Genomic DNA, 25,969 nt, shown 5'->3' on the forward strand with positions numbered 1-25,969 from the left:
TCCGTGTGCATTCATATAATTATAATTCGTATAATAAATTAGAATATGTTTGCCTATTTATATTAAAATATTATTATTATTTTCCAGAAAATATGACAAATTTCGCGGCTGATAAAATTTTCAATTACCTTTTTTTTCGTAATGTTAAAAAATGATACTCCAACAACATTAATTATCAAATTAATAATTGTATCCTCTCGTGTGCCGAAAGGCCATACGAGTGAATGAAGAATTGGCCAACGAGTTGGTTCGCGGTCGCGCAAAGATCCGTGTGTCTCTTCGAAGAGACGCGTCTCGTCTTCCACGCTTATTTTAGGAACTGCTATTTCTGCCGATGCTCTCTACGGCGATGCTATGAACCAAGATCTCCCGCATCTTCGCCGCGTTTGTTGATAAATTTATTTCCAACATCGCGGAATGCAAAGCGAAACGGAAGGACAGAAACGAAGGTAGAAAAGAGAGAGATCTCGCGCCACGAGGTCGCGGAGACGAGGAAAAATGGCGACGAATAGGATTGAGGATCCGGGATTTGGGGTGAACGTAAAGAGATCGAATGAGCCAGCAGAAATAAAAGTTCTGGCGTGCCGCCAAGCCTTCCTGTCTCTTTCTTTCTCTCGGTTTTCTTCTTATTCTTTGGCTTCTGAAACTATCAGACTCCTATATATATACTAAGACGCGTGGCGTCAAGCCCACCTAATTTACTCACAATGTCGATCCTGACGGAAGTTGAATACAGCTGGTGGAATTTAGATACGGTACGCTAAGCGTGAACGGACACGCGACATCTTGGAACGTCACAATAGTGAAATAAAATTTTAACTATGTGTAATATATCTTGCGAAAATATTATACGCATCTTATAGTCATCTATTAGATAATAAGAAAATTTTAAAAAGCAGTACACATTTATAGTATTATATTTAATCACAATCTCTTACTCATCTTAAGAGAAAAATTGCATTCAAAAATAAAGTCCGCTCCGTTTGGCCTCCGAGGTCAAAGAAATTAAAAAAAGTGGCACAAAAGTGTCGAGATTTCATTGTAACGGAAAATGACGTCGTCTCGAAATATAATTTCTCCGAAATATCCGTGGCTTTGAACGAAATATCACGAGATGCAAATTAAACGGTACATAAAAAATTGTAAATGTGCCCTGTTAGAATATGACGTCCGTCTTGATACTTTTAGAATAAATTTCACTGACTTAAAGATAAACTCGCACGACGATTTGGCTTTGAATTGCTTTATATATTCTTGTCAAACATATTACTTATACAAGAGACACGATCGCAGCTGTTATAATGCAACCTTGGGACACTTTACGTTCGCGAGAAAACCGAGAACAGAATCGCTTCTTTATCGCCCAACCTGCATTATGGTATCTACATTATCATTTATACTAACATGCGCATATGAACATGGCAAACATCTCAACAGCTCTATTAATAAGCAAGTAGGTATTTACAATTGATATTTTCCGTAAAGCACATAATCATTGCGATATCACGTAACCATGACACTCAAGGTCAATACGCTATTGCAAAATATGATTGCAAATTACGATTAACGAAAATTAATTGATACTCGATCGACGATTTATCTCGAAGAGTAATGCAATATTTCCGTCCGTTCGAATTAAAGGGGCACATCTCTAAAATGTTGCTGAACTAGGTCGAACTGTGGCGAGAGAATTCGATTTCTTTCGATCACTGTTCTCGCACTGAAATATCAATATTATTCCAGCCAACATCGTGATACAATTCAAGTGGGAATATAACATATTCCTAATCTTTTGTATAAAGTTGAAACTTACTATTTGATTATACTATTTGACTGAATAAACATTTTCTTTCGACTTTCGCTAATCCAATCGACTTTAGTGGATAGACCGTGAAATTGCGATAGACCGTATATAATGCATTTACTTTAAAATGACATGTCATCATCGGCCGACGTGAGTTCGTTTGTGCGCTTCGACAGACAACACGCACGATAGTAATAGAGCGATAAATCGAGATTGATTGCGCCCGATTTAGAGAGGAAGAGAAAGAAAGAGAGAGAGAATGGAGGAAGTAATAGAAACGTACGTTCTTTGTGCACCGATTGTGTACGTGTGCTCTCGATAATATCAATATCGCGCTTCGTCTCGCACGACCGATCGCTCGCAAGTATTGTCGTCTGGAATCGACGAGCTGGAAAGATCGGGAGCGATCCACCGATCCATGCTTTCCATATGATACTCGCTTTAAATGACTTTCTGTATACACGTGCAAAGTATTCTTCAAGTATTCCTATCATTTACTGGACGTGTACTGGTGTGTACGTGTGATTGATTCAAAGTAAAAGTTTCTTCAACAATAGTTTGGAGGCGACAGCTTTCTAATTTCTAATACCTTGATATCCGGGCTTTAACTTGACCCCATTTAATTTAATTTCGTTAAATTCATTCAAATTCATTCAAATTTATATTTGGAATAATTTTTTTTTCATGTATGTGTAAATCTGTATTAAAAACTTTGAGAAATCTCGATACGATAAACAAAATTTCTTTAAAAGTTTAAATCAAAGTTTATTCTTTTGATTCATAAATAAAAAAAATAATAATTTTAGGACAACGATAAAATTTAAGCTAATCGAGAGTAAGTATAATATAAAAGATTTATGGATGTTTTCATAGTCATAAAATATTTCTCTCAATTCTATTTAAATTTCCGGGATGTCTCGCAACGCGGACCAATGTAAGAAGAAATACTATCATCAAATACGTCATCGATATGCATTTATAAAATCTAACATTTGCCGTGAAAAATTACATCGACTCGTAGACACAAAGAGTTGTAAATTCCGATCGCGTGAAGAGATCGTAAATCGAATTACTCGTTCGTGCGGAGGCGTTATGTAACGCAGCGCGGTACTCTGCAATATATAAATCGTAGAAACTGAATCTGTATCGCGCAAAGATCGCTATCATGTCAAGCTGACACGAGAGAGAGAGAGAGAGAGAGAGAAAGAAAAAAAAATGACATAATTCACGATCGCCAGTTAACGCCAGGCGAGGTCAGACGAGTTCTACTCCCGCGAGAGCGACGCTTTAATTAACGCTCCGAGAACAGCTTTCTATCTTGCCATCTTTTCTCTCTCTCTCTTTTTGAACCTGATCTCGGCGACGGTGACGAGTCGACACGTGGGTCAAACTCCACGCAAACGGACCGCGGCGTTTCTGCTCCGCAGAAGCGAGAAGTGAAACGGGAGCGATCGTGAAAGAGAAGGAGACCGAAAACACGATGAACGACCCCGGGAATTCATCACGTGTCGACCATACGGGCCCGACCGACCCGTTTCGTTTTTATTATATTTTTTTTTCGCCCCCCACCCTCGTAGGTTTCTAGGTATCGGGCCTTAGCAAGAGTATCTCGACGATCCGACAAGGAAGAAATAAGAGGAAAGAAGCATAAAACGAGAAAGAGTCTAAAAAAAGGAGATGGAGGCTGTTAGAGTGGGTGGAACGCCTACAGCATCCACGGTGGCCTGGACCCAGAGGGCCTCGCAGCTGCGCGCCTTTCTATTGTATCTTTATGACGTTGAGACAGCGAGCCAAGGTCTCGAATTTTCGTCTCTGTCGCGCCAGTTATGCGTCTACATCTTCATCCGTTTTTCTCTCTCCTTCTTTCCCCGTCTTACACCTTCCGCCTATTCACACCCATCTTTTACGCGCTATAAAAGTTTCGGAGAATCATCCCGACTTCGTCTCAAAGAGATGGCCATGATATGCGGCGAAAACTTTTATAATACACTTGACGGGATGGAAGATGGTACATCGAGTACATTTTTGCACCTATTTCGTGGCGCATTTAGTGCTAAATAAACTTTAAACTCGATTTATCCAATTAACGTCAATGTAGAGCAAGACTTAGACGGCAAGAAAATTAATAGTTTTACGTTGCGCCGAGATAATTAAACATTTTTGTGACGAAAAATTCTATTTTTAATTATTCCCGACGATTCCTTCCTCCCTATATTTTTTATTAACCATAACATTATAATAAATTATTCGCGATACAAGCTTTATTATTCGATTTTTTCTACGAGTATCTTCGAATATCTATTCAGTTCGATCGATTGACTTACTTTCGCAACGTAACAATTGAAACGGATATTGCGCGGAAATATCGATGCCGATAACATCGGCTTGAATGAGTCGTTGAATTATATACCGGATATTCCTTGGCGCTGCGCATAATTGGCGAAGTCGTGTTCGTGACACTTTATACACGCGAATAATACACGCGTGCGCGCGCGTGATTGAGTGGGCGCGCGAGTGTATGAGCACGTATAGATTCGCACGTAGGAGAGAAGAGAACAGAGTATTCGGGCTTTATCGGTCGTAAACACGCGAGTAATTATCGTTACCGGCCATCTTGTCTCGCGGCTACGTCACATATCCGGTCACTGACCATTCAATCGTTACGATCCAGGCGCTGCGGGCCCGACTACGGCTAATAAATAATTCAGGAACAATGAGAAACGCATTGCTTCCTCACTCTCACCACTTCTCTTTCATTCTCCTTCGCAAAATAATCCGACGCGAAAGAGACAAACGAAAGCGCCGTATCGTTAACCCTCATAATCGAGAAAAATATTAGTGGAATTTTACCATGTGCAATTTCCGTCTTATTAAGCAAGTTTAAGGCTTTCGCAAAATTACGTAAAGTATGCGCGCGATTATCATATATGGAAATTTTAGCAATCTTGATTCTGCGCGATATATTCTCTAAAATATTCTCTCTTGATTTTTATAATCTTCTCGTAAGTTGAAAAAAATCGATATACCAAAAAATATAAATTAATTGAAATTCTACTAGCTCTTTCATAATTTATTATTTTCATATTCTAATAAGTGAATAATTATCGTAAAATTAAAACAACTAAAAGCACACACATTATTCTCACAAAGAGGTATTAATACTTTGATACGACATATATTTAGACCAATTCACTTTAATGCCTCGGAAAGCGAGTTTGTGTGTGTGTGTGTGTGTGTGTGTGTGTGTGTGTGTGTACAGTAAAAATAAATGCGGCAATAAATAAAATTCACACGAGCGTCCATTATAGATACGCCTGTCTCGTGCACAATGTGGCGCGCCGCGAGTATCGAGACCTTGAAAATCTAACAATACGTGCAATTTCACCGTCAGTCACGCAACAACGATTGCGGAATTCTTGAACTCACATGTCGCGATATATCTAACGCTGGTGGAACGCGCGAAATGACGCGATTTAAAGCGTCGGCTCTGCCGTACAGAGCTACAATTGGCGGGAGTTCGATCTGGGACAACGATTACGCGTTCTAATTGCACGAGCGATTAACAGGTCAGTGTCCCGGGGCGTAATGACGCCTGGCTTCGTTTCTATCCGGGTCGCGTCGATTTACTTCGCTCGTTAGAGCCACACTCGCGGCTATACGTACAGAAAGACCCGGGCAATTTAGAGGGTATTGTAAACGCCCGGCCAGTCATGATGGGCTTTCGGGTTTATGAGTCGTAAACGTCGAATGAGCCACCATGAATCGGATGAGCAGGTTACGGCCTACGTACCTGCGCATCATGACTTACAACCTTTGGGGTAGCTACTGGGAAGCTAGGACAATTTAAAAAGGTATCCTCTCCATCTCCCTCATTCTCTTTAAAAGCAATTTCACGTATACCCTAAAGAGCGAAATTTCTATAGCATTACGTATATCCGACACAATCTGTAATTTCTAGATATCTGAATATTATTAATGCTATTCATAATTATTTCAATATATTTATAATTCGAAATAATCTTTCTCTATGTATTATACATTTTTTTCTTAAATCAAATTTTTCATTATTTTTTAAAATATTATAAATTAGTCAGGGATTCAAAAATTAACGATTCGAAGAACAAGAGACATATATTAAAATAACATTTGAATAAAAGAACTTGGTTACGACAACGTTAAAAATAACGCTGACGGAGATAGTAGATATTTTGCAAAATTTTCTCCTGACAGACTTGGCTATCTGCAGCACCTTTATTGGTATTAAATGACGTTAATTTGAATATCTATATTGTCGTTTCGAAATTACAGTTTGCGTGATATTTTGAATATTCCATATTGCTTATACATCATGAACGTGTATTCAGTACCGGTTTTTATCTGAATCGTCGATAAAATATTTAATGGAACAAGCGAGCGTGAATAAGCAAACAGTTATTTCAAACTTCGTTTTTATGATTCGTATATGTTGTAAGAATTTAAAACTGGTTTTCTTGCCTGGGTAAATCTATAGTTAGATTGTACTTTTCGCTATCAATCAGTTAATTATACGCAGTAACTCTCTCTGCTATAATTTATCATACTTCAGTTTCGCGTTTCTGTGCTAACGATATTGATTTCAAGAAATAAAAAATTTTTGTAATTTAAGCAAATTAAATTATTACAGCTTTTTTCAGCGTATATAATACTAACTTGTCATTAAAATAATATTAAAGTCATAATAATTGATGAATTTTCCGGACAGTGTTCCAAAAATATTTTATGTTTGTAACAATTTTGATAATAATTATGTATTATTTGTGATTATATCTTTCAAAAAGAATTCTTATCTTACATACAAAACGCGAATCATTGAAAGTTAATATATGCAATAACTTGTGCCTTATCTTTATTAGCAGAGTATCACTTTCGATGGAATGCAAAAAAAATCAGCAAAACTTACACATTACGTTTCTTTGAAAAACCCGAAAACCTTGAAAAACTTTGTCACTTGGAGTATTCGTCTTCGGTGAATCGTCCGAGATCGTCGTTGACAGATTACGTCTCTTTTCGCGTATCGAGAGACAGACTCACGAGTCTCTTACAAACGAAGTAAAAGCACTCGTTGAAGAAAAGACAGTTCTCGAAGAGGCAATATACGACGCGAATGACAGAGAAAGAGAGAGAAAGAGCAATCTTAAACGGTGTCTGCTTCGGGTCACGATCTGGTCACGTGTCCTTCTTAAAATCGGCTCGTCTATTACATTTTATTGTGTTGCAATGATGACGTCACGATCAATTGACTTCCCTCGAGGCCGCTTCGCGAGATTAACGCGAGCCAATGGCTTCGGGGAGTCCATACGAAACGTTATTCCTGGACAAGAAGGTTCCTGTCGCGACAATAAGAGGAGAAAGAGCAATGAGGGGGAAGGATAGCCGCGAGAGAAGAGGGAGAGAAACGCGTTCCCGACGCCGAAAAGTCTCCCTTGTTTTTTCTGGAAGCAAGCCGACTAAGAATGCAGCCAGTCGTTAGCCTCAAAGACTTCTCAGTATTCGACGAGCAAGTGTTCACGTCGTGAAGTACGTCTTTCGGCAAGAAGTCATCCAGCTCGCGCCAGATTAACTCCTCGACGCTAATATATCTTCGACGGGTCATTAGATGATTATCACCGACTCCTCGCACTGATCTGCTCTTGTCTCTGGGACATTTGCGCGCTTTCCGCCAAATTCTCATGTTTACAATGCCTGGCTTGTTGCATTTCCGTACCACTACTACTTTAAATGCTGTTATGAATACCGACGCAAATCGATATATCTCGATGCTCTACAGATTCATTAAGTGATCTCGAATAAACTAAATTGAAGAAACGAGTCTAATTGCAAACTAAAAATTCGTTCGAAAAAATCGATTATTTATATAATTCTATTTAATCGCTTGATAGACTGTAGCTAATCGTCTCTGGAGTTATGTGAAAACTTTCGATCATTACGAAGCAGTTACGCTCGATTGCTATGGTTTCTCCGGAGCGTGACTTTGTCATTTTAATTCCGTTCGTCCGTCATGGATGGAATTCAGACCACACCGTGTAATCATCGTCATTATACTCCCTCTGCCTCCGTCAAAAGATCTCGAAGACTCGACTCGCGCATCTCGGAAGCGGACGAGCGACGGCTGACCTCTCCATGACCTCTGATCGATTCGTGCGAGAAACAGCGAGATGAGTCATTGCGCTTTCATCTAGGTGGGCTGATGACGCGTAGCGGATACCTGAACTCGGTAAGCGAGTCATGCTTCTCTTCAGGAACTAAACGGTATGCCAACCACGTATATACGTGTCTACTACCCACAAGCAACCACGGTTGGCTCTAATACATCAACGGACCAAGGAAAAAAGGATGGATGAGAATAGAAAATGTAAAGAATCAAAAGATACAACCAAATATCTTTCAATCCCTTCTAAATAGCGGAATGATAATCAATACAGAAATTCGCACAAGATCCATTAAAAAAAAAAACTATATTTTAAAAATATGAAGAATATATTTTTTTAAATTCTCGGACAATAATTTTTATAGAACATTTTGCAAAGCGTCTAAGCAATAGCGCGTGAAGCATCGCATTTGTTTCGCTACTTGAAAAATACTGTGAGATAGAATGCTCGAGAGACATCAAAAGAATAAATCGTCCAGCAACACGGACCATTTCCGTGCCGGAGGGAAGTCGCCATATGGCGACACATATGCAACAATTTGAACTACAACTTTTGCTTCGCGGAAACTTCCTCGCGCGCGTCATTCAAGAAATCGACTTCTCGGGTTTCTGACCTCGCTTTGCGAGAAAAGAGAACGATCATTCGTCCGTGTCCATGTACTCTGCGTATCGCGACCAAACTCTATTCTATCGCGATCTTCGAAAATGCTCTTTTCGGAAATTCATGGTCGGCTGACTTTACGAGCGGCGTTTTAAGGTCACCGTATTCGCTGATTGTATTATTATTATACTTTGAGTTAATTGTGCGATTGTTTTTTTTTTGTTTGCAAAAGCATTATCAATATGATTTATTATCAACGATTTATATTATTTAAATAATATATTAAAAAGAATAACATTTTTCTCTGTAATATTTTTTCGTATATATTCATCGAAAAAAGAGCAAAAGAGTTTCTGAAGAAAGTATATATAGAATTCAGCACTTCCGTCAGTTGACATTCGCCGACAGGTATTTCGCGTAATACATTTAAGACTGACTCGTCAGGTTTTGTAACTCTTGTACCTCTCATGGGACAAATAACAGAAACGGAGAGAAGAAAACGTGCGTAGAAGGAAATAAGAAAAGGAAGGAAGGAAGAAGAAGAGGAATGCGAGAATAAAAAGACGAAAAAAAGAGCAGATAATCGTGGAGTGGGTCAAGAGAAGAGAGGCACGCCCTTCAGATGCAATCCACGACCATACTCCACCGTCACACACACAAACGTGTTCATCTACGTGAACGACAGAGAGGAGAGTGCTACGCTTCCTTCCTTTCATCTATATATCTATCCTTCTTGCTATCTTTCTCACGTCACATCTCTTTCTTTCGAGTGCAAGATGTACCGCAGAGTGACAGAGTCGGTCGACATTGTGAGATGGTGAGACAATGAGAGAAAGAGATTAGGTTCCCTAGTGAGTCTATATCACGACGGGACTATCAAACAGGGGCGGATACGAGTCCCGTCCTCCTCTTTCTCTCGTACTATAATTCTCGTCTCAGTCGCTGTGGGTGTACTCTCGGTTAAAGGGATCTCGCACACATACGCTTTCGATCGGTTATATACACACACGTTCACGCAGAGCCGAATAAATGCAAGAGTCAGTGCCGGTGATCTGTGCTTCAGATATGCATCACAATTAGAGGGAAAGGGAGAATGATGAGGGAAAAAGACAGACAGAGGTCGACAGACCTCTCCGCTCTATCTCCCACCCTCCCCCCGTCAATCCTCTGCACGAGAGGAAAGAGAGAGAGAGGACGACGTGACCGAACGCGGAGAACTCGCTGAACCGGTTTGACGGACCTCGACTGGTTTCGTTAAACCCCGGTTGTAATCTCCTCCTTCTCCTCCTTCTCATGTCCATTTCGTCCTCCTTATCCGTCTCGCATCTGTGTGCACGCATGAACGCGGCTAAAAAGCGGCTGGCTCGCTCTTGCCGAAGTCAAGGATTGCCCTCCTCTCTCTCTTCTCTTCCTTCTCTTCTCGGCGATAATACGGAATATGCGAAAAAAAGACGAGAGTCGAAGAACGCGAAAGGAAAGTCCCTGGTAATTGCTTCGGTCCCGTAATACTCACACTCGGCGACCCATGGAGGGCCTGCGGTCCTGCAACCGCGCCTCCTCTCGATCGTTTCCTTGCTCCTTTTGCAGCCGCTGCGACATGTGCGTGCCTTGCCTGCGTGCGTGCCTCTCTCGCGGAAATAAAACGACTCGTTGTTGTAACTTTGCACGAGTTTTCGATAGCGACTCACACTCTCGCATGTACACAAGCGATTACGACGAAAATTCCCTTTCATTGCTCACAGCGGTCTCTACTTTAAAAGTTCGATCGTATAAATCGGCATTTTCAAGAATAAATCAACCTCCCTATAAATTCTAAAGACCTCTCGTATATGGCTGATAAATTCGCGTGACTGTCTTCAAATGCAATCGGAGTTATTGATGCTAGTTTTTAAGAAAACAGTTTGATTTTGCATTAATCTATAATGTTAATATTGCAATTTATTGTTAAGTTCAATTCTTGTAGCCGAATAAAAAATTATAAATTATCCTTCGATACAATATATATCGTAATGGATTTCATATGAAAAAATAGATTAATATATATATTATGTATATGTACATGTTTACAAGTTGCAAACTGTTTTCGCCCAAAAAAAGCAATTCATAAATCTCATTGTAAAAAAATACCATTGTTATACGCCGTATCACGTGGCTCTCATACACAGAGATTAAATGTTTCTTGCGACAAAAGACCTTGAAGACCGCTTCTTTGGCGTTCGCCCGGACGCTAAATAATTCGGACGTTATTTTATGGATATTCGCCCGAGGGAACTTACGCGCGCATTCTCGTCCCTGACTTCTTTCTCTTTCTCTTCTCCGTACCCGTTTCGTTTACCCCTTTTTCTCTTTCTCAAATGAAAGGATGTTTTGCTTCGGAGTAACGGAGAAAAAGAGAGAAAGAGAGGGTTGCTCCAACGAGGGATTCTGCGAACCGTGAGACTGCGAACCGCCGGATCAATACACTGTCGAGTAATTGCGGTGTAACGTCCGTGGGCAGCGACCAGAGGGAGACTCCATTTCTCTCTCTCTCTTTCTCCCTGTTCTCTTCTCTTAAAATGCGTTGATATGCATGGAGCTACGACGACGGCTTTACAGCACGAAAGACTCAAGAGAGCATTATAATTTCGCTGTTAGCACATCGATTTAAAATATACAGAGTACATTGAACCAAATCGCGTGCACCACTCTCTTTCCCCCCTCAGTTACAGACGAATATCGAATTTATTCCATGTTGAAAATCTTATAAAGAATATAATTGTAGCTGTTCAATATTGAAGATCGAGTAATTTTCTGAACAAATTCCGAAATATATATTCATAATAAAATTTTGTTTCTCCAAGATTTCTTAATGTAGACTATGCTTTAACGAAATGTGCTTGAAAATTCAACGATAGTTATTTAAGAAACTGTTTTCTTATAAATTTTCCATTATTATGCGATAACTCTAGTCATACCTCACATAAGTCTAATTATATATATGCTCTACGTTTTCTTCGTAAAAATTGTATATAATTTAAATTTAATTATATATAACTTAAGAATAGCGAGATCTCATTCTGTAATGTGCATAAAATCCATAAAATCCTTCAATGCACCTTGCACTCGACGCTACCTTAATCGACGAGGCCAAACACGAAGAAACAACACGGCTAGTCGTTACAATCTTTGCGCAATGAAGAAAGCGATTATTGCCGAGTAAAATTAGTCGGATGCGAGTCAGCGATTATATGCGCGGCAGTTAATCATAATCGCTGCCGTTTCAGAGATCTTGACCATACTCAAGGCTCGCGCAGATGCCGGCAAGTCTATTTGATGTAATGACGCGTTGTTAAATTAGAGGAAGACGTTCCTGCGACTACCACTTGAAGAGGCTTAAATGATTACTTCTCTCCGAGAAACTCTCGAAACTCTCTCGAATCAATCCGCGGGTACTAGACATTTCACAATCGTTGTTCAAAGATAGGTCTGTATATTATTGTGTAGCTCGTTGATGCTTGCTCGAAGAGAAAAAGAGTGAATTACTAGTTTTGTAATTGCTCGTACTTGTATAGCGATTCGTGCTCGTGAGATCGACGCGAGTGTAAATCGTTTCAGTCGAGATGCGATTAAATGAAGAGAGAGAGAGAGAGAGAGAGAGAGAGAGAGAGAGAGAGAGAGAGAGAGAGAGAGAGAGAGAGAGAGAGAGAGAGAGAGAGAGAGAGAGAGAGAGAGAGAGAGAGAGAGAGAGAGAGAGAGAGAGATCGAGTTAACGATTTACTAAACTACCAGAAGCATGCTTCACGATAATTGAATAATGTGTTAAATCATTAAAAGAAGTTTAGTATTTTTTGCAGCTTTCGAATTTGTTCGCGCGTTAATTTATTATGTCAGAAAAAAACAAGATTTCTTTTCGCGTAATCAACAAAATTGAATTATTAATTTTTTTATATGCCGCAAGTGCGGCAAAGAAAGTAAATAAAAAATAATAAAAGAAACGCGGTGCGTTTATATATGCAAACACGCTTTTTTATTTCTTTTTCTTTGCCTTATTTGTTACTCCATCTTTATATATATTGCGTGTACATATATATAAATAGATAAAGTGGTAAGTCGTAGGAAGACGGAGGCGACAGAAAATCTTGGCTGTTGGCCAGATATCGCGAGATAAACAATTTATCACTATCGTGTAAACGTGAAAAGCCGGGCCAGCTGGTGCGTCCACGTTCACACAACCACTCACTCCTTATTGTCCGTTCTCTCTCTCTCTCTATCTCTTTGTTTTCCTTTGCTTCTTTTTCATGTCCGGATATTACCGCTGCTATTAAAATAACCGTTGCGACGTTCCTGCTGACCGCAAAATACTCCTTTCGCTTTGATTGCATGTCTACCGATATGAATGGCGGCGGCAAAAAACGGCCGACAAAAAGGTCGACGGCCATCGAGGGATTTTGCGTTTTGCTGAAATTAAGGTGATTCTGTCCGCCGACGTGTGATGGGTACCTTTTTTCATTTCTATTCGCTAAATCCCCTTTTTTGCTCGTTTCACGACGTATGACCAATCAGAATTCGCGTGATTAATCTTTACCATTATGCATTGTCATTCTTATTATTGTGCAAAACATCGATTGTTTGCGCGACTGAGCGGAAAGTGGACCAGGCTGAAACGATATCATTTCTTCCTACCCCCCCCCCTCTTCTCTCATTCGAAAGAGTATCATCTATTCCAATGCAAAATATTATCCCTAACATGAGAAAACTAGGTTACCGTTAACATATCTGAGAATTAGTGCAAATCAATATTGACTTAGCTCTCTAAAACTAACACGAAGCTAGAGATTCCTCGATTTGATAGATTAACTAATGGAGCTAAAATGATGAAATGTCATCAGCGATAAAATGTTATCAAAATCAAATAGTAATAATTCACGCACAAGTGATATGTTCACATCGAGATCGTATTAGAAATGTATGTACGCAAAAAAAAAAAGAATAAAATTGATAAAAATTATATTGGTTTGAGAACATCGTATCCAACATAATAAAACCTATGTGAGTTATCTATTTTGAAAGTGGAGTAAATCCAATATTAAACGTGTATGTATTTCAGCATACAGAAAAATACTCGAATTTATCGAGTATATGTATATGTATAAAATTATAATTTATTTAAAATTTATGTAAAACTTGAATATATTCAAATCAGAGAGAGAGAGAGAGAGAGAGAGAGAGAGAGAGAGTTAATAGACGTGGTTAAATACGTAATTTTCCCGAATTCAGTTATTTTAGGAGGAAGCACACACAAACCAAAAATTTCTAATTTTGAAAGATTAATAAACCAATGAAAATCAGATATAAATTATAAATAAAATTTTCGACAGAGTCGGAATAACGATTGCTACAGAAATTTCGCAACTAAAAAGTAATAAATACTTTATGAACTATATCTACATAAATTTAAAGACATCGAATAAAAGCGGATACTCGTTTAATATCGATAATAAGTCCGAAAAGGAGAATCGAAAACTATTCGCCTAATACGCCCCAAGATAAATGCCTAGGAAAGCCTCTTGGTTTCGAAGGAGAAATATTCCCCGTTTTCCCGCAAGACTGCATTCGGTGGTGGCCTATTTCTAAAACGGCACGTAGAAAATATCGCCCTAAAATCGTCCGCGGAAAATTGATCGGCGATATGTTTGCCCGTTGACGTTCGTTCGCAGCCGCGATGCATCGATAAAACCGGAGCGCGTAACGATGACGATAAATTAGTCGATCTCGCGTAACAATGACAAATCTCTCAAGCGTTTCGGTTGAGAAATAAATCTTTCTACTTATACGTGTGCCAATAAATTCTGCAGAAATTGTCGCTAATAATAAGTAGCAGTGGCAAACTTATTATTGCTGCAAATGCAATTTCGATGATAACTGCGAATTCTATTTTAATAATTCTACTCTATATAAAAAAATTATATATTAACATTTCTCTTTTTGACAGAAATCTAATATGCTAACACCAGATTTGACTAAAAAAAGAAGAAAAGAAAAAAAAACGTGACGCCGATATTTGTGGCAAGGTATATTTACGCTAATAACTAGAATAAAGATGGACAGTATCTTTTCTTGCTTTTTTTCCACGTGAATAAATATTATTTAAAAAAGTAGCTCTTCACTCTTCACATTTGTTATTTTTGGCACTTAAAATCTTTCTTTATTTATACGAATGCTTTATTTCTGAGAATGTAAAGCCAACACCGCGTGTTGACGTTGTATTTTTGCTACAAGACGAAACTGATAAATCGCACTTTCCGAGTAAGATACGATGACACGTTGCAGCGAAAAAAAATCCAAGAGACAGCACATCCCGTGTTCAATCTTACAAGACGCGAGGAATGTGGTGTAATCGCATTTCGTTGTAATAATCGAATCGCTTATCGCACACTGCGACTTCCTGAATGCTTACACCTTAGCTCGGCAATTTTCATAAAAAAAATTGCAAGAAACGAAACCGAACTGGCGCATATATCGTTTCATTATTCATGATAAGCGTAAACTGAGAAATCTACGCCACAAAAAATTCGAGATATCGTCGTTATATAAACTGCATTTCTGTAGAATAAAATATTTAAAAAAAAATTTATTAATATAATAATAACTTACGATTCGATGATTTAAATTCGCAGCTAAGACTAATAGGATGAACCGCAGAAAATGTTTTCTTACCTGAAACAAACAAAAAATATATTGATTAGAAATTGATTTTTACCATGTCTCTCGTACGTTGTCTATTAAATCGTTTAATATAAAAGAATCTAAATAAATATCAATACTATTTTTATAATTTTTATCTTATCTTTACTTAGGCCATGCGCACAATAGAGAAAATATTAGAAATAAATATTAAATATTAGGAATAAGAATTATTTTAAAATAATAAAATAAAAAAAAACTCTGATATACAAATACAAATTCAAGTATAAAGGGCTCTTACTAGCTTATTAACCCTTATTAATCCTTTATATCCGAATTTGTATTTTTATATTAGAATCCTTTCGATTTTATTATTTTAAAAATAATTCTTGTTCCTAATATTTTCTCTATTGTGCGCAGGACCTTAGATAAATTATTAAATGCTTAAGTTTGTCATTCGCATGACAGAAATGATCTTATCTCTTTACTCCAGCTTTGATAAGAATTGCAATTATTCGATGCGAGATTGCATCTACTCGAAAACTACCATCGTAACTTGGCTGCACCGGCAGTTGCGTTCAGATACTTAAACTTAGGAGGAAGGAACGCGAGGACAAAGTATGTGGGTCGGCGAATGAACTAGAGAAGGGAAGAGGAAAGAGAGAGAGAGTGTCGTCGAATCCGATAGAGAAGTTTTGATAGTGCGCGCAACGAAGGGTGTGGGATCGGAAAGAGATGAAGGGAGAGATGAAACGAGGTGGTGAGGCAAGGGAGGAAACGGAGACGTATATAGAGGCGGAAGCGTGTACCATGGATGGAAGGAAATGGACGACGAAGGACGGGAGAAAACGGCGGCAACAGAGACGCCACAGAGAGCCATTAACAAGTTCGACACGAGAGTCGGAAAGTTAGCGAAACTACCGGCAAGTGGTGTCAGTATATAGCCCGGTTTATAGCGGAACTTCCGTTGCCAATGTTCTCTATATACGTGATTACCTATATACGTGCACGTGTACGCGTCTGTGTGTGCGTGTATATATATTTAGAGTGGCATGGAAAACTTGGCGAAAACTCGCCAGGCACTCCGGCGCGCGAAACTTTTTAATTGATTTTATTCGCTCGTTGCAAACTCGTCGTGGTAGTGGTGCTGGGCCGCGTGATCTATTCACCGTTCTTGGACTTCCCGCACGAGAGAAATTACCGGCGCGATACATACCTCTCGCAACCTGTTATCTGATTAACGTACCCCGACGGCCAACAATGTAATTAGGAAAATTCTTGCGAGGAAGTTGCAAATTATCTTTAACCGTAAAATACCTCGGAATGGATAATCTCTATCCAGACATTTATCTTTTTTGTATTCGACGTTACAACTTCCTCCCAGAGAAAACTGACCCTGAATCTAACGTTATTTTCCAGAATCTAGGACAATTCGATAAAATAAAACTATTTCGCCGATTAATGTCTATCAATTTCTAACGTCAAATTATAAGTGCAAAGAGATTTACGCCACAGTCTCGTGATACATAAATCTGCTGTAAAATTTACATACAAGAAGTTGAGAAACTTTTACAAGTCCTTTTAAAACCCTAAGCAATTGAAGAAATTTCTCAATCTAAAAGCATATCCGTGGAATTGATAATACCGCTTCAGAGAGCTTTTCAGTGTCGAGAGTCACGGCAAACGACGATTTAATTCCTGATCGCTCTCTTCTCGACGGTGATTCCGGTAACATTTCAAGTAACGTTCTCGATAGATTTGGTGAAAAACTTTTTGCCAAGAACTTCTACGGTACGGGATTCGGCGAAAGAACTTTATTGCGTCGAATTAAGGGCGCTTCGAGAATTCAAGCGGTTCTACTTTCGATAACTTGCAGAAGAACTAAGATTAATCCTATATTTTCCCGACAAAAAAACCGCAAAAATTCAGATTCAAAGTAATGAAAGTAAAGAAAATGAAATTAAAGAAAAACTTGTTCAATCAATTTTCACGTAATTTACGAAAATCCATATTTATATTAACACTAATTGTTAATTAAGATTACAATCATAATCCTCATGATTAAATCATACTATCTAAAAAGAGTGACACAACAAATTGTTTCACACAATTTTAATATACAAAATGATGTATCGATTAATTTTGAATGTACTTTATTAAAAATTTGCAAAAGTGCATGTGCATTTCATTGCATCTTTCTTCCATGCTTCCAGTTCGGCTAGCCAAGTGGAATTATGCACGTCGAGAGTAATTGCGCGATCGATGGAATCCGACACGCGATTGCTCGAAGCGATGATTTCACTTCCAGCTACTATATGTGCGTGTGAAGATCGAGGATGAAAAGCAATCACAAGGTTCTTTCTACTTATTTTTCAGGATAATAGCAACTCGTCACATATTGCTATATAAAGCGAGACGTTAATAAGTGCGTGCAAGTATGTATATTCAATATATAATAATTTTTCTCAGACTATATATATTTTTATTTTTCAACCACAAACTTTTTCGTGATATTTGCTTAGTGCAAAAATGTAATTAAAAACCATTATTTATTAAATTGTATTATTAAGCCGTGTATATACTTCTAAATTTACAAGAGTATACCAAAATACTAAGATTTATCAATATTCAGACGTTCCATTTGCTTGCATTAATTTGTGTAATTACATCCAGCTGTATTATTAACGAGTATATCACGAGATCCGCTTATAAATCTATTACAATGCATTCATGAATAATTTGCGTGCTCTTCCTGGATATCACAAACTTTCACAAAGTTCAAGATTATAACAGACGCCGTATCTCTTATGATAGAGACGAAAGCAATCATTGTTTTACAACCCGCGAGAGCTTTCGGTGTTACGAGGTCGTGGGACTGTATGCGTGTATATATATAATGTATATATATATGTACATATATAGGTACATAATATATATATATCCGCGTATATAGGTGCGTATATATATACACAACTATGTTTGCCTACGGAACTGGCACACAATTCCCCGGAGGGAAATTTGCATGTACTTTACGCAACGAGGCGTGCACTTTTCTTTACAATCTCGCGCATGTAGCACGTCCAACTTCGCGAGTAACTATCGGGAGTATCTTAATACATCGCAGTCGACTCATACACGATCACGGACATCGCTTCGTGGGAATATTAAGGCAAAGGTCTCGTAATATATCGCCTTAACCTTACAATGCTTCGCAGCATGCAAGAGACGCGAATCCATTGTCTTTCGCAAGCGTCGGCATCAATTCGCCGAGAATAAATTTTAAAAATTTGCACAATACAAGCTAATTTTCCTCCCATAAAATATTGCACATTATAAATATTACTACAATTCCAAATATACAGTTCTTTATTTGAGAAATAAATAAATGTATTCAGAAAGTATTTTAATTATCTTTGTTATCTCAATAACTAATAATAAATATCTCTGTTTCTCTCTACGTAAATTCTCTCTTGTAAATTCTGCGTTAATATTACTTTATTCATTTATGACTAAATTTATATCGAAATGTTGAAGTATTCGAATTAAGAATTAAGAAGGCTATATTAGAGACATCTGAAAAATCTCGAGATATAAGGATATAGATATCACACACACAAATACAACTTGTACACTGAGAGAATTTTCTCTTAGAATTTAGCCTGAAAATCATGATAATCGTGAGACAATATGGTATGGAAAGAATTTTATGTAAACTTTTTTGATTAATATTTATCACAATAAAAATAATATCTATCACAATAAAATATAAAACATGTTTGATTAATTTTACTAAACTGCATAATAAAATTAATCAAACATAGTTTATTGTAATAGATATTATTATTTTTATTGTGATAAATATTAATCAGAGAAATTATCATAAAATTCTTTCCATATTGTCCCACGATTATCAAGATTTTCAGGGTAAATTCTAAGAGAAAATTCTGTGTATAATAACTGTTAAAACGCTCCTTCCTACGTATTAATGGATGTATCATCGCGAGACCGAGTGACGCGAATAAAGTTCATCTCGAATAAAGTGCGAGTAGTTATCTCACATGTCTCCTGGTGGATAGAGAAAGAGAGAGAGATATTCCCCAACTGCATCAGCAAATCCCATCGGCACTTATGTCCACGGATTTCTGTATGGGTCGTGCACTACGTTGCGACACCACACACGCGTCGTCGATACATATGTATGTGCAGCCGGCATAATGGATGGCACGTATGTACATATGTGCCCACGTGTACATAGACGGTGGATACATATATACCTTCCTTCTCCTTTCCTCTCTCTCTCTCTCTCTCTCTCTCTCTCTCTTACTCCATGTATCCCCGTATAGATACAAGCTCGGTTCAGAGTAGCGTGTCTGGCATCTTCGTATATAGCATCGTGGCGTGGGCTCGCGGTATGCATTATTCACGAAGTAGTCACAAGAGCTAAACCCCCACGTTTCCCCTCCCGTCTCGCCCGTCGTCGTGCCCGGTCCCCCCTCACCCCTTTCCACCCCCCTGTCGTTTTGCGAATGCATGTGTCGCCCCGTGCAAACCAGCTGGATCGACGGGCCTCTCCATGACTACGCGACAGACTTCTGTCCTACCAACGCTGCCCTTCCCTCTTTCAGCACGTATATTTACAGCTATAAGGGAGAGAGAGAGAGAGAGAGAAAGAGATGAGAAACGGTAGAGCTAGCTGCCTGTTACACGATCGTCGACCTAATTAAACTAATGAGGACGTTCCGATCGAAGTGGGACTTGCCTCGAATTCAAGATACTGACCGACATACTGTCACTGACCCTGCTTTCTCTGTCGCTCTATCCGTCTATCTGTCGGCACGTGTCCGCTGGTCCGTCGAATTTTTAAGTGTTCGAGAGACTATCAGACCTCGACAATTCCTCCGAGAGAACCGTTCCAGGCGAAGGCCAAAGGATATCGTTAAACTCGAATAAATAATAAATTTCATTGAGAGAATGCGAACTTCCGTTAGTTCTTTACGAGACGATCCGGTGGCGGCTATTATCAAAGCGCAAAGAAAGTAATGCAATCTCCGTTTCTAGCTAGTCTAGGGGCGTAAAGTTCGCGCAAAGTCGGCGTTTGAATTTTCAAGTTACTTTCCAGGACAGTGCGCTTCGAGAGGAAGAAGAAAGCCCGGCGGCGATTACGCGAGGAGAGAAAGTTGCCACGGCAAAACGAACGAACGAAACTCGGTTCTTTCAGCTACGTCGTCGTATCATCCTTCCTTCTCTCATTCTCTCTTTTTCGCGACTTTATAATCGCGATGGACGGGAAGAAGAGAGAGGAAGAGACGACCGAGCACAGAGGCGAAGAGAGTGAACGAATGAAACGAGAACCGGTTTTCCATGAGGTCTGTGTCTAATCGCGGCGCTACATCAGCATCGCGAACCCATTGCACACAAATCCGCGAAAGAATATAAGAGCATAAGCATCTGGACCAATGAGACGTTACGTTCACTCTAGGCTGGTATCGAATATATAATATGTATGTTTCGTTTCGTTTTTGCGGTAGGTTTACCTTCCAACGCGGATTTACGCGTGATCGCGCACTTCTCTTCTATTAAGCGGATAATAAATCAATTATCTCTCGAACCAGTTTTGTCAATGTATATTATCTTCAAGCAAATAACTTTCGTTAACTTTAAGTGTTATCAGATGTATACGTAGCATAGAAAACGATACAAAAGACTAATTTATTTTCAAGAGAAAGAAGAAGGATAAAACGATGAAATACGATTCCGGAATAATTTTCCTCCTTATTAGCAAAAAATGAAAAAAAAAAAAAAATCCTGCGACAGACAATATATTCATTAATCAAATATCTGACAGAACTCAAATATGCTCTGTGTAATAAACTTTATCAATCAAAACACTCATATTGACGTACAATATTTGTATTGCCTTGATAAATGTTTTATATTTCTTGTAATAAACGTTCCTATCTCGTATTTGGTCGAAAGTAACTTGTTACGTATGTCGAGGCAAACGCGTAACGCATACATATATGTAAGTATAATTTTATTCTCTCGTCTGAGAGATAAAACTGCACAAAGCATAGTTTTATTTCTAATCGCGATCGATTAACGATTTAGCCTTGTAGCCTGTAATTTTTTATTTCGCGAAAAATATTCGGAATCGCTTGATTTATTATCAATTTCGGAATAATCGTAATATCGCGTTGTATCACTCGTAAACACGAGTTAATAATTAACGAGTTAAATTCAACTAAATTACGCTATTAATCGCAATTACTACCTCGCGCATATTTCGCGATTTAATTAAATCGTTATAACAGATATATACATATATACAACATTTAAACGAAATCTATTGTTCTTCTGCTCGCGTATAGGTAATTATATTAGCAGCATTAATTAATCTGCCAGCAGAAACACCATTTTTTTGCATTAATCCTACCTTATTAGAATGCATTTTAATAGAGCAATCAGTTTAAAAATACGACTTATTTAGAATACCGAACTTCTATTATAAAAAGTCAAAAGAGAATATGTGTATTTTGTAAAAATGACGAGAAGATTAATTTGCAAGAGCGCGTTGTTATCTCACTAGTACATCTATTTTGAATCTCTTTTTCTTTGCGCAGATATTGAAGATAAAATAAAATATAAAAAAAACCAAATTAAAATCGCTCAAGCGATCCTCCTATTAATAACATTTTTCGACTGTCAGAAAATTCTACGTTAATTATTACTATCTGTCACCGTTATCTACCACCGCGATAAAACCTCCATCGAAAAATGTTCGGCGGGAGATAGTCGCGGAAGCTTTTGCTGAAAACTCGCGAACAATGAGAGAATGACAACGGTGCGCGCGATCGTGGTTTTTCTTTAATCTTGGGAAAGAAAAGCTCTGCGTCGATATCGATGATGCCGGTGCCGCTAATCTTCGCCCTACCGCTATTATTCTCGCACGCGGATGCATCCATCTCTCGCACGGAAAAAAAACCCCGCAAACTAATGCGACGCGTTTCATTTAATTAAGCAAGACAAACGTTTACCGTGAACATATATCTGCTCCGCCATTGTTATATCTTCGATCTTTATTGCGAAAGTCGAATAAAATCTGCTCTTTTCTTTTTGAGAGTTTATCGTTTGCGGAATATTTTTGCATGAACATGCAGATAGCGTACACAAAAACTTCATCATATCCGCGGAAAATCCGAGATTCACCCAAAACATGGTGCTATTTTTCCAGCACAGATAAAATCTTTAAAGAGGAAGGGGGGAGAGAGAGAGAGAGAAAGAGAAAGATCTGGGATTGACAATTCGCAAATTATACAAAGTTACACTAAATCTCAACGTGATTGTTTCTAAGAATTATGCATATCAATTAATCGTCAGCTTGAATCATAGAGATTTAGAAAGCAAGGAATTAAATATAATGAATGAAATAATTTTTCCGGAATAGTTTTAGGTACCATAAAATTAAGTGAATTTTAAAATCAAAGTAAAGAAATAATAAAATTTATGCTACCTGCCTATCGTGTGACGAGTTTTGTAGTATCTGTTATTACATCAACCTCGAATTCACGGTTCGTGCTCGCAACAAAATTTCCACATTTCGATGTGTTCATTATAACGTCAGGAATTTCCTTTTCGAGGGAACCCGGGTCGGTATCGAGGCCTCTCTGTGCATACGAAAAGTGACGCGATCTCGTTACCAAGCTGTGCAGCATCATGCAACATCGAAGAATTCAAACCGCGCCACATCAACGCCGCCCCGATACATATATATTCTCTACATTCTCGCCTCGGAAATATCCATCTCCATTTTCTCGAAAATTGGTTCCGCGTGCGCGAGCATGGTTCGGATCGCCGCGAAAATAAGTGGGCGCGCGCTCGCAAATACTAGAGAGCACCAGCCGCATCGCATATTCATGGAATAAAACGCGAAAGAGAACCGAGAGAGGCGTGCGTAACGATGAAAAGAAAGTTAAAAAATTGTGCATATTCCACGCTGCGACGAGATTCTCATTTCGAAGAGTCAAAGCGAGGCGTGCCTTACGTCGGCACGTCTCTCCTCTGTATCAGGCTCGTATCCTTGAGCCGAGTTCAAGGCTTACGAGAGGGAACAACGCTGTTACAACTGCACGACGACTATAGACATACATATGTACGAATTAATTTTAACGAGATTTTCGGTAAAACTCCCAGTGTCGATCTATACTTTTCAAATGATTGATGATCGACGTTATTAAAGATTCACGCAAATATCCTTGATCTCGCCATCGTATCTCAAGGATTCCCGAGAAGAATGTCTGCTGGGAATTCTGTCGTCTGAAACTCGGTCAATCTCGTGCGAGATGCAGCGAATTATTCGGACGAAAGGTCAACGCGTGAATTATGCAACGGAAAGAACTCGTGTCGTCCACGTTTTCCTGTGATCTCGAAGGTCTCCGTTCGATCTCAACCGACGAATGAGAAACGAGTAATCATTAATGCTGCCTATCGCTTTTCTCTCTTCTCGTCTTTCTCTCTGAAAAGATTTTATCGAGCTAAAGGAGCTCTGGAAAAAAAAGTGAATCGATTAATCGCGCGAGAGGTTCTACGTGTCGTAGTACGGAAAAAAAGTCGAGAGACTATATCATCATTTCGTGCATATACATGTTTCACATGAAATCCAATGCGGTGCCGACTTTCTCTTGGCAGAAAAAAAGAATGCTATTTTTCTTGCTTTTGAATATTTAATTACAAGTATAGCTTTGTATGTATGTAATAAAGCTTCAAATTAAAATACTACTAAAGAAAAGTTTGTTCGATATTGAATAAAGAATAAAGTCTTGTGTTATTTATATGTATAACTCTTCGATTTAATTAATAAATTATAAATTCACAATAATTCGTAACTGCGTAAAATTTATCGGTATCTCAATGTTTTTGTTAATAAACTTGTTAGTTCCTTTTGATCTTAACATATTCCAACAAATTCCGTAAATATGTGAAACAAAATATATAAGAAATTTCTAAAGCATCCTATACATCTATTCATGATATCGTGAGATTGTCGAAATCAATCTCGGTGAAAGAGGCGCCTCTAAATGGAGAATAAGAGCCATACTGGACCCATTTGATTTGCCCCTGCCTCTGATTCGCAGATAGCCCCTTTCTCTCTTCTCCCGCGCCATTTCATCGAATCTGCACCTAACCGAACTCCGCGTAAGGATTCATGGCAAACCTGACCATAAATCGAGGATAACGACTGCTCCGTATACGCGTCGCGAATACCATCGCCATTAAAATGCCAGGAGAGCGTGCGAGCTAGCTTGTGTTCCGCAATTATTTCGCCGAAGGACGACCACTTCTGGATTCGCCCGAGGGATCTATGTGATACAGGGACGCGACCGAGTTCAGAATTTTTTCAAAGAAAAAAAAAAGAAAAGAGTAGAGAGAGGGAAAGATACGTCGCGGAGTGCAGAGAACTCTTGCGTACATATATTGCATAATGAAATTCATGTCTCGTTAAAAATCACGAGTAAAGTGGCGTCGTAAAATAATTTATTTTCCATCATAAATCAAATCTCGTGATTCTTTTCGCATAAATGATTTGATTACACGAATTTATGTCTTCATTAAGTTTACTTTGCTGCAGAATTTGATTTACACCGACACCCAGATAAACGATTCGTACGAACGATATTTATTTCATTCTTCTTGTAAGAAAATTAAATATCGATTTAATTAAAAAAATGTAAAAGATATTTTTAAAATACATCTGTTTTGTTAGTAAAATATATACGTATATAAGCCAGTTTTTTTATTTCTACTAAAATTAGAATACTTAAAAATAGTTTGTTATCTCTGCAAATGCATATTGCAAATACTTTGTGCAAATTTAAACACCAAATGACGCGTTTAAAAACACAAATTATCTAATCGCACCACTTTGCAATGTTAAAAGAAAGATAATCTCTTGTGTCGAATGTTTTTCATAGAAATCTATATATATATCTTCGTTATATCTTCGTCATATCGCGCTTATTCAACAAAGTTAACGATGCAGGCGAGCAGAAATACCGGTGTGTGCACTTTCGAAAAGGACGATTCACCCTTTGTCGAAAGTTGCATCACCTGCACCGCACAAGTTACTGAAGTTACACACACACCCCCGTTTTCCCCTCCCTTTCCTCCACCGTAAGGGGATCGATTCCCGCTTTAAATCCCCAGGGCTGTATTTATTTCGTGGCCCATCGAGCGCGCGCGCGCACTTAATTCGGACCGCAGCGAGTCTCCATTCGATAACAATTGAGAGTCGATTGAATATCACGCCGGGCGGGAGCACGCCGATATTCCTTTTCATATCCGAGCCGAGAGGGAAATACGTGATATAAATTCCGCCCTCTTCGACGAGCGAACGCGAGAGTAACGGAGAGATGGGGGGTATGAATGCAACCGCGGGACGCGAAATGGGGCTTGTCGTTTATCTTTCGCGAACTGCGGCCACGCGATCATAAAAGAACTCTTCGCTCTGCGTGCTTTCCCCTATGAAAGTTTTAATTTTCAGCAACGCAGCAACGTGCCCGCGTAAATAAAAGCACACGATGCAATCCGGGCTTTTCAAGCGTGAAACCCCTCGCGGTACAGTTTTCCATTAAACATCAAACTCGTGGCAGATTCATGAAAAACGCGCTGCCATTAATATTATTGCAAGAGAAATATTTAATAAAAAAAACCTTTGTTA

At 38.6% G+C, this 25,969-nt stretch overlaps 1 protein-coding gene across 11 annotated transcripts in view; it reads right to left on the bottom strand.

Moving 5' to 3' along the window:
* Kdm3 (Lysine demethylase 3) overlaps positions 1-25,969 on the bottom strand; it is a 283,441-nt gene that overhangs the window by 112,094 nt on the left and 145,378 nt on the right. For 8 of the 11 annotated variants that reach the window (XM_083034664.1, XM_083034657.1, XM_083034650.1 and 5 more), the window contains one exon: positions 15,226-15,288. The exons of the other annotated variants lie outside the window; for them this stretch is intronic. In XM_083034664.1, coding sequence (XP_082890790.1) covers positions 15,226-15,288 — 63 coding nt within the window. The remainder of the gene's footprint in view (positions 1-15,225; positions 15,289-25,969) is intronic. 11 annotated transcript variants of the gene reach the window in all.

This window comes from Prenolepis imparis, unplaced genomic scaffold (assembly GCF_030444845.1).
Source record: "Prenolepis imparis isolate NDT839.2.m4 unplaced genomic scaffold, iyPreImpa1.0 SCAF_1, whole genome shotgun sequence".
In the NCBI taxonomy this organism is placed as follows: domain Eukaryota; kingdom Metazoa; phylum Arthropoda; class Insecta; order Hymenoptera; family Formicidae; genus Prenolepis; species Prenolepis imparis.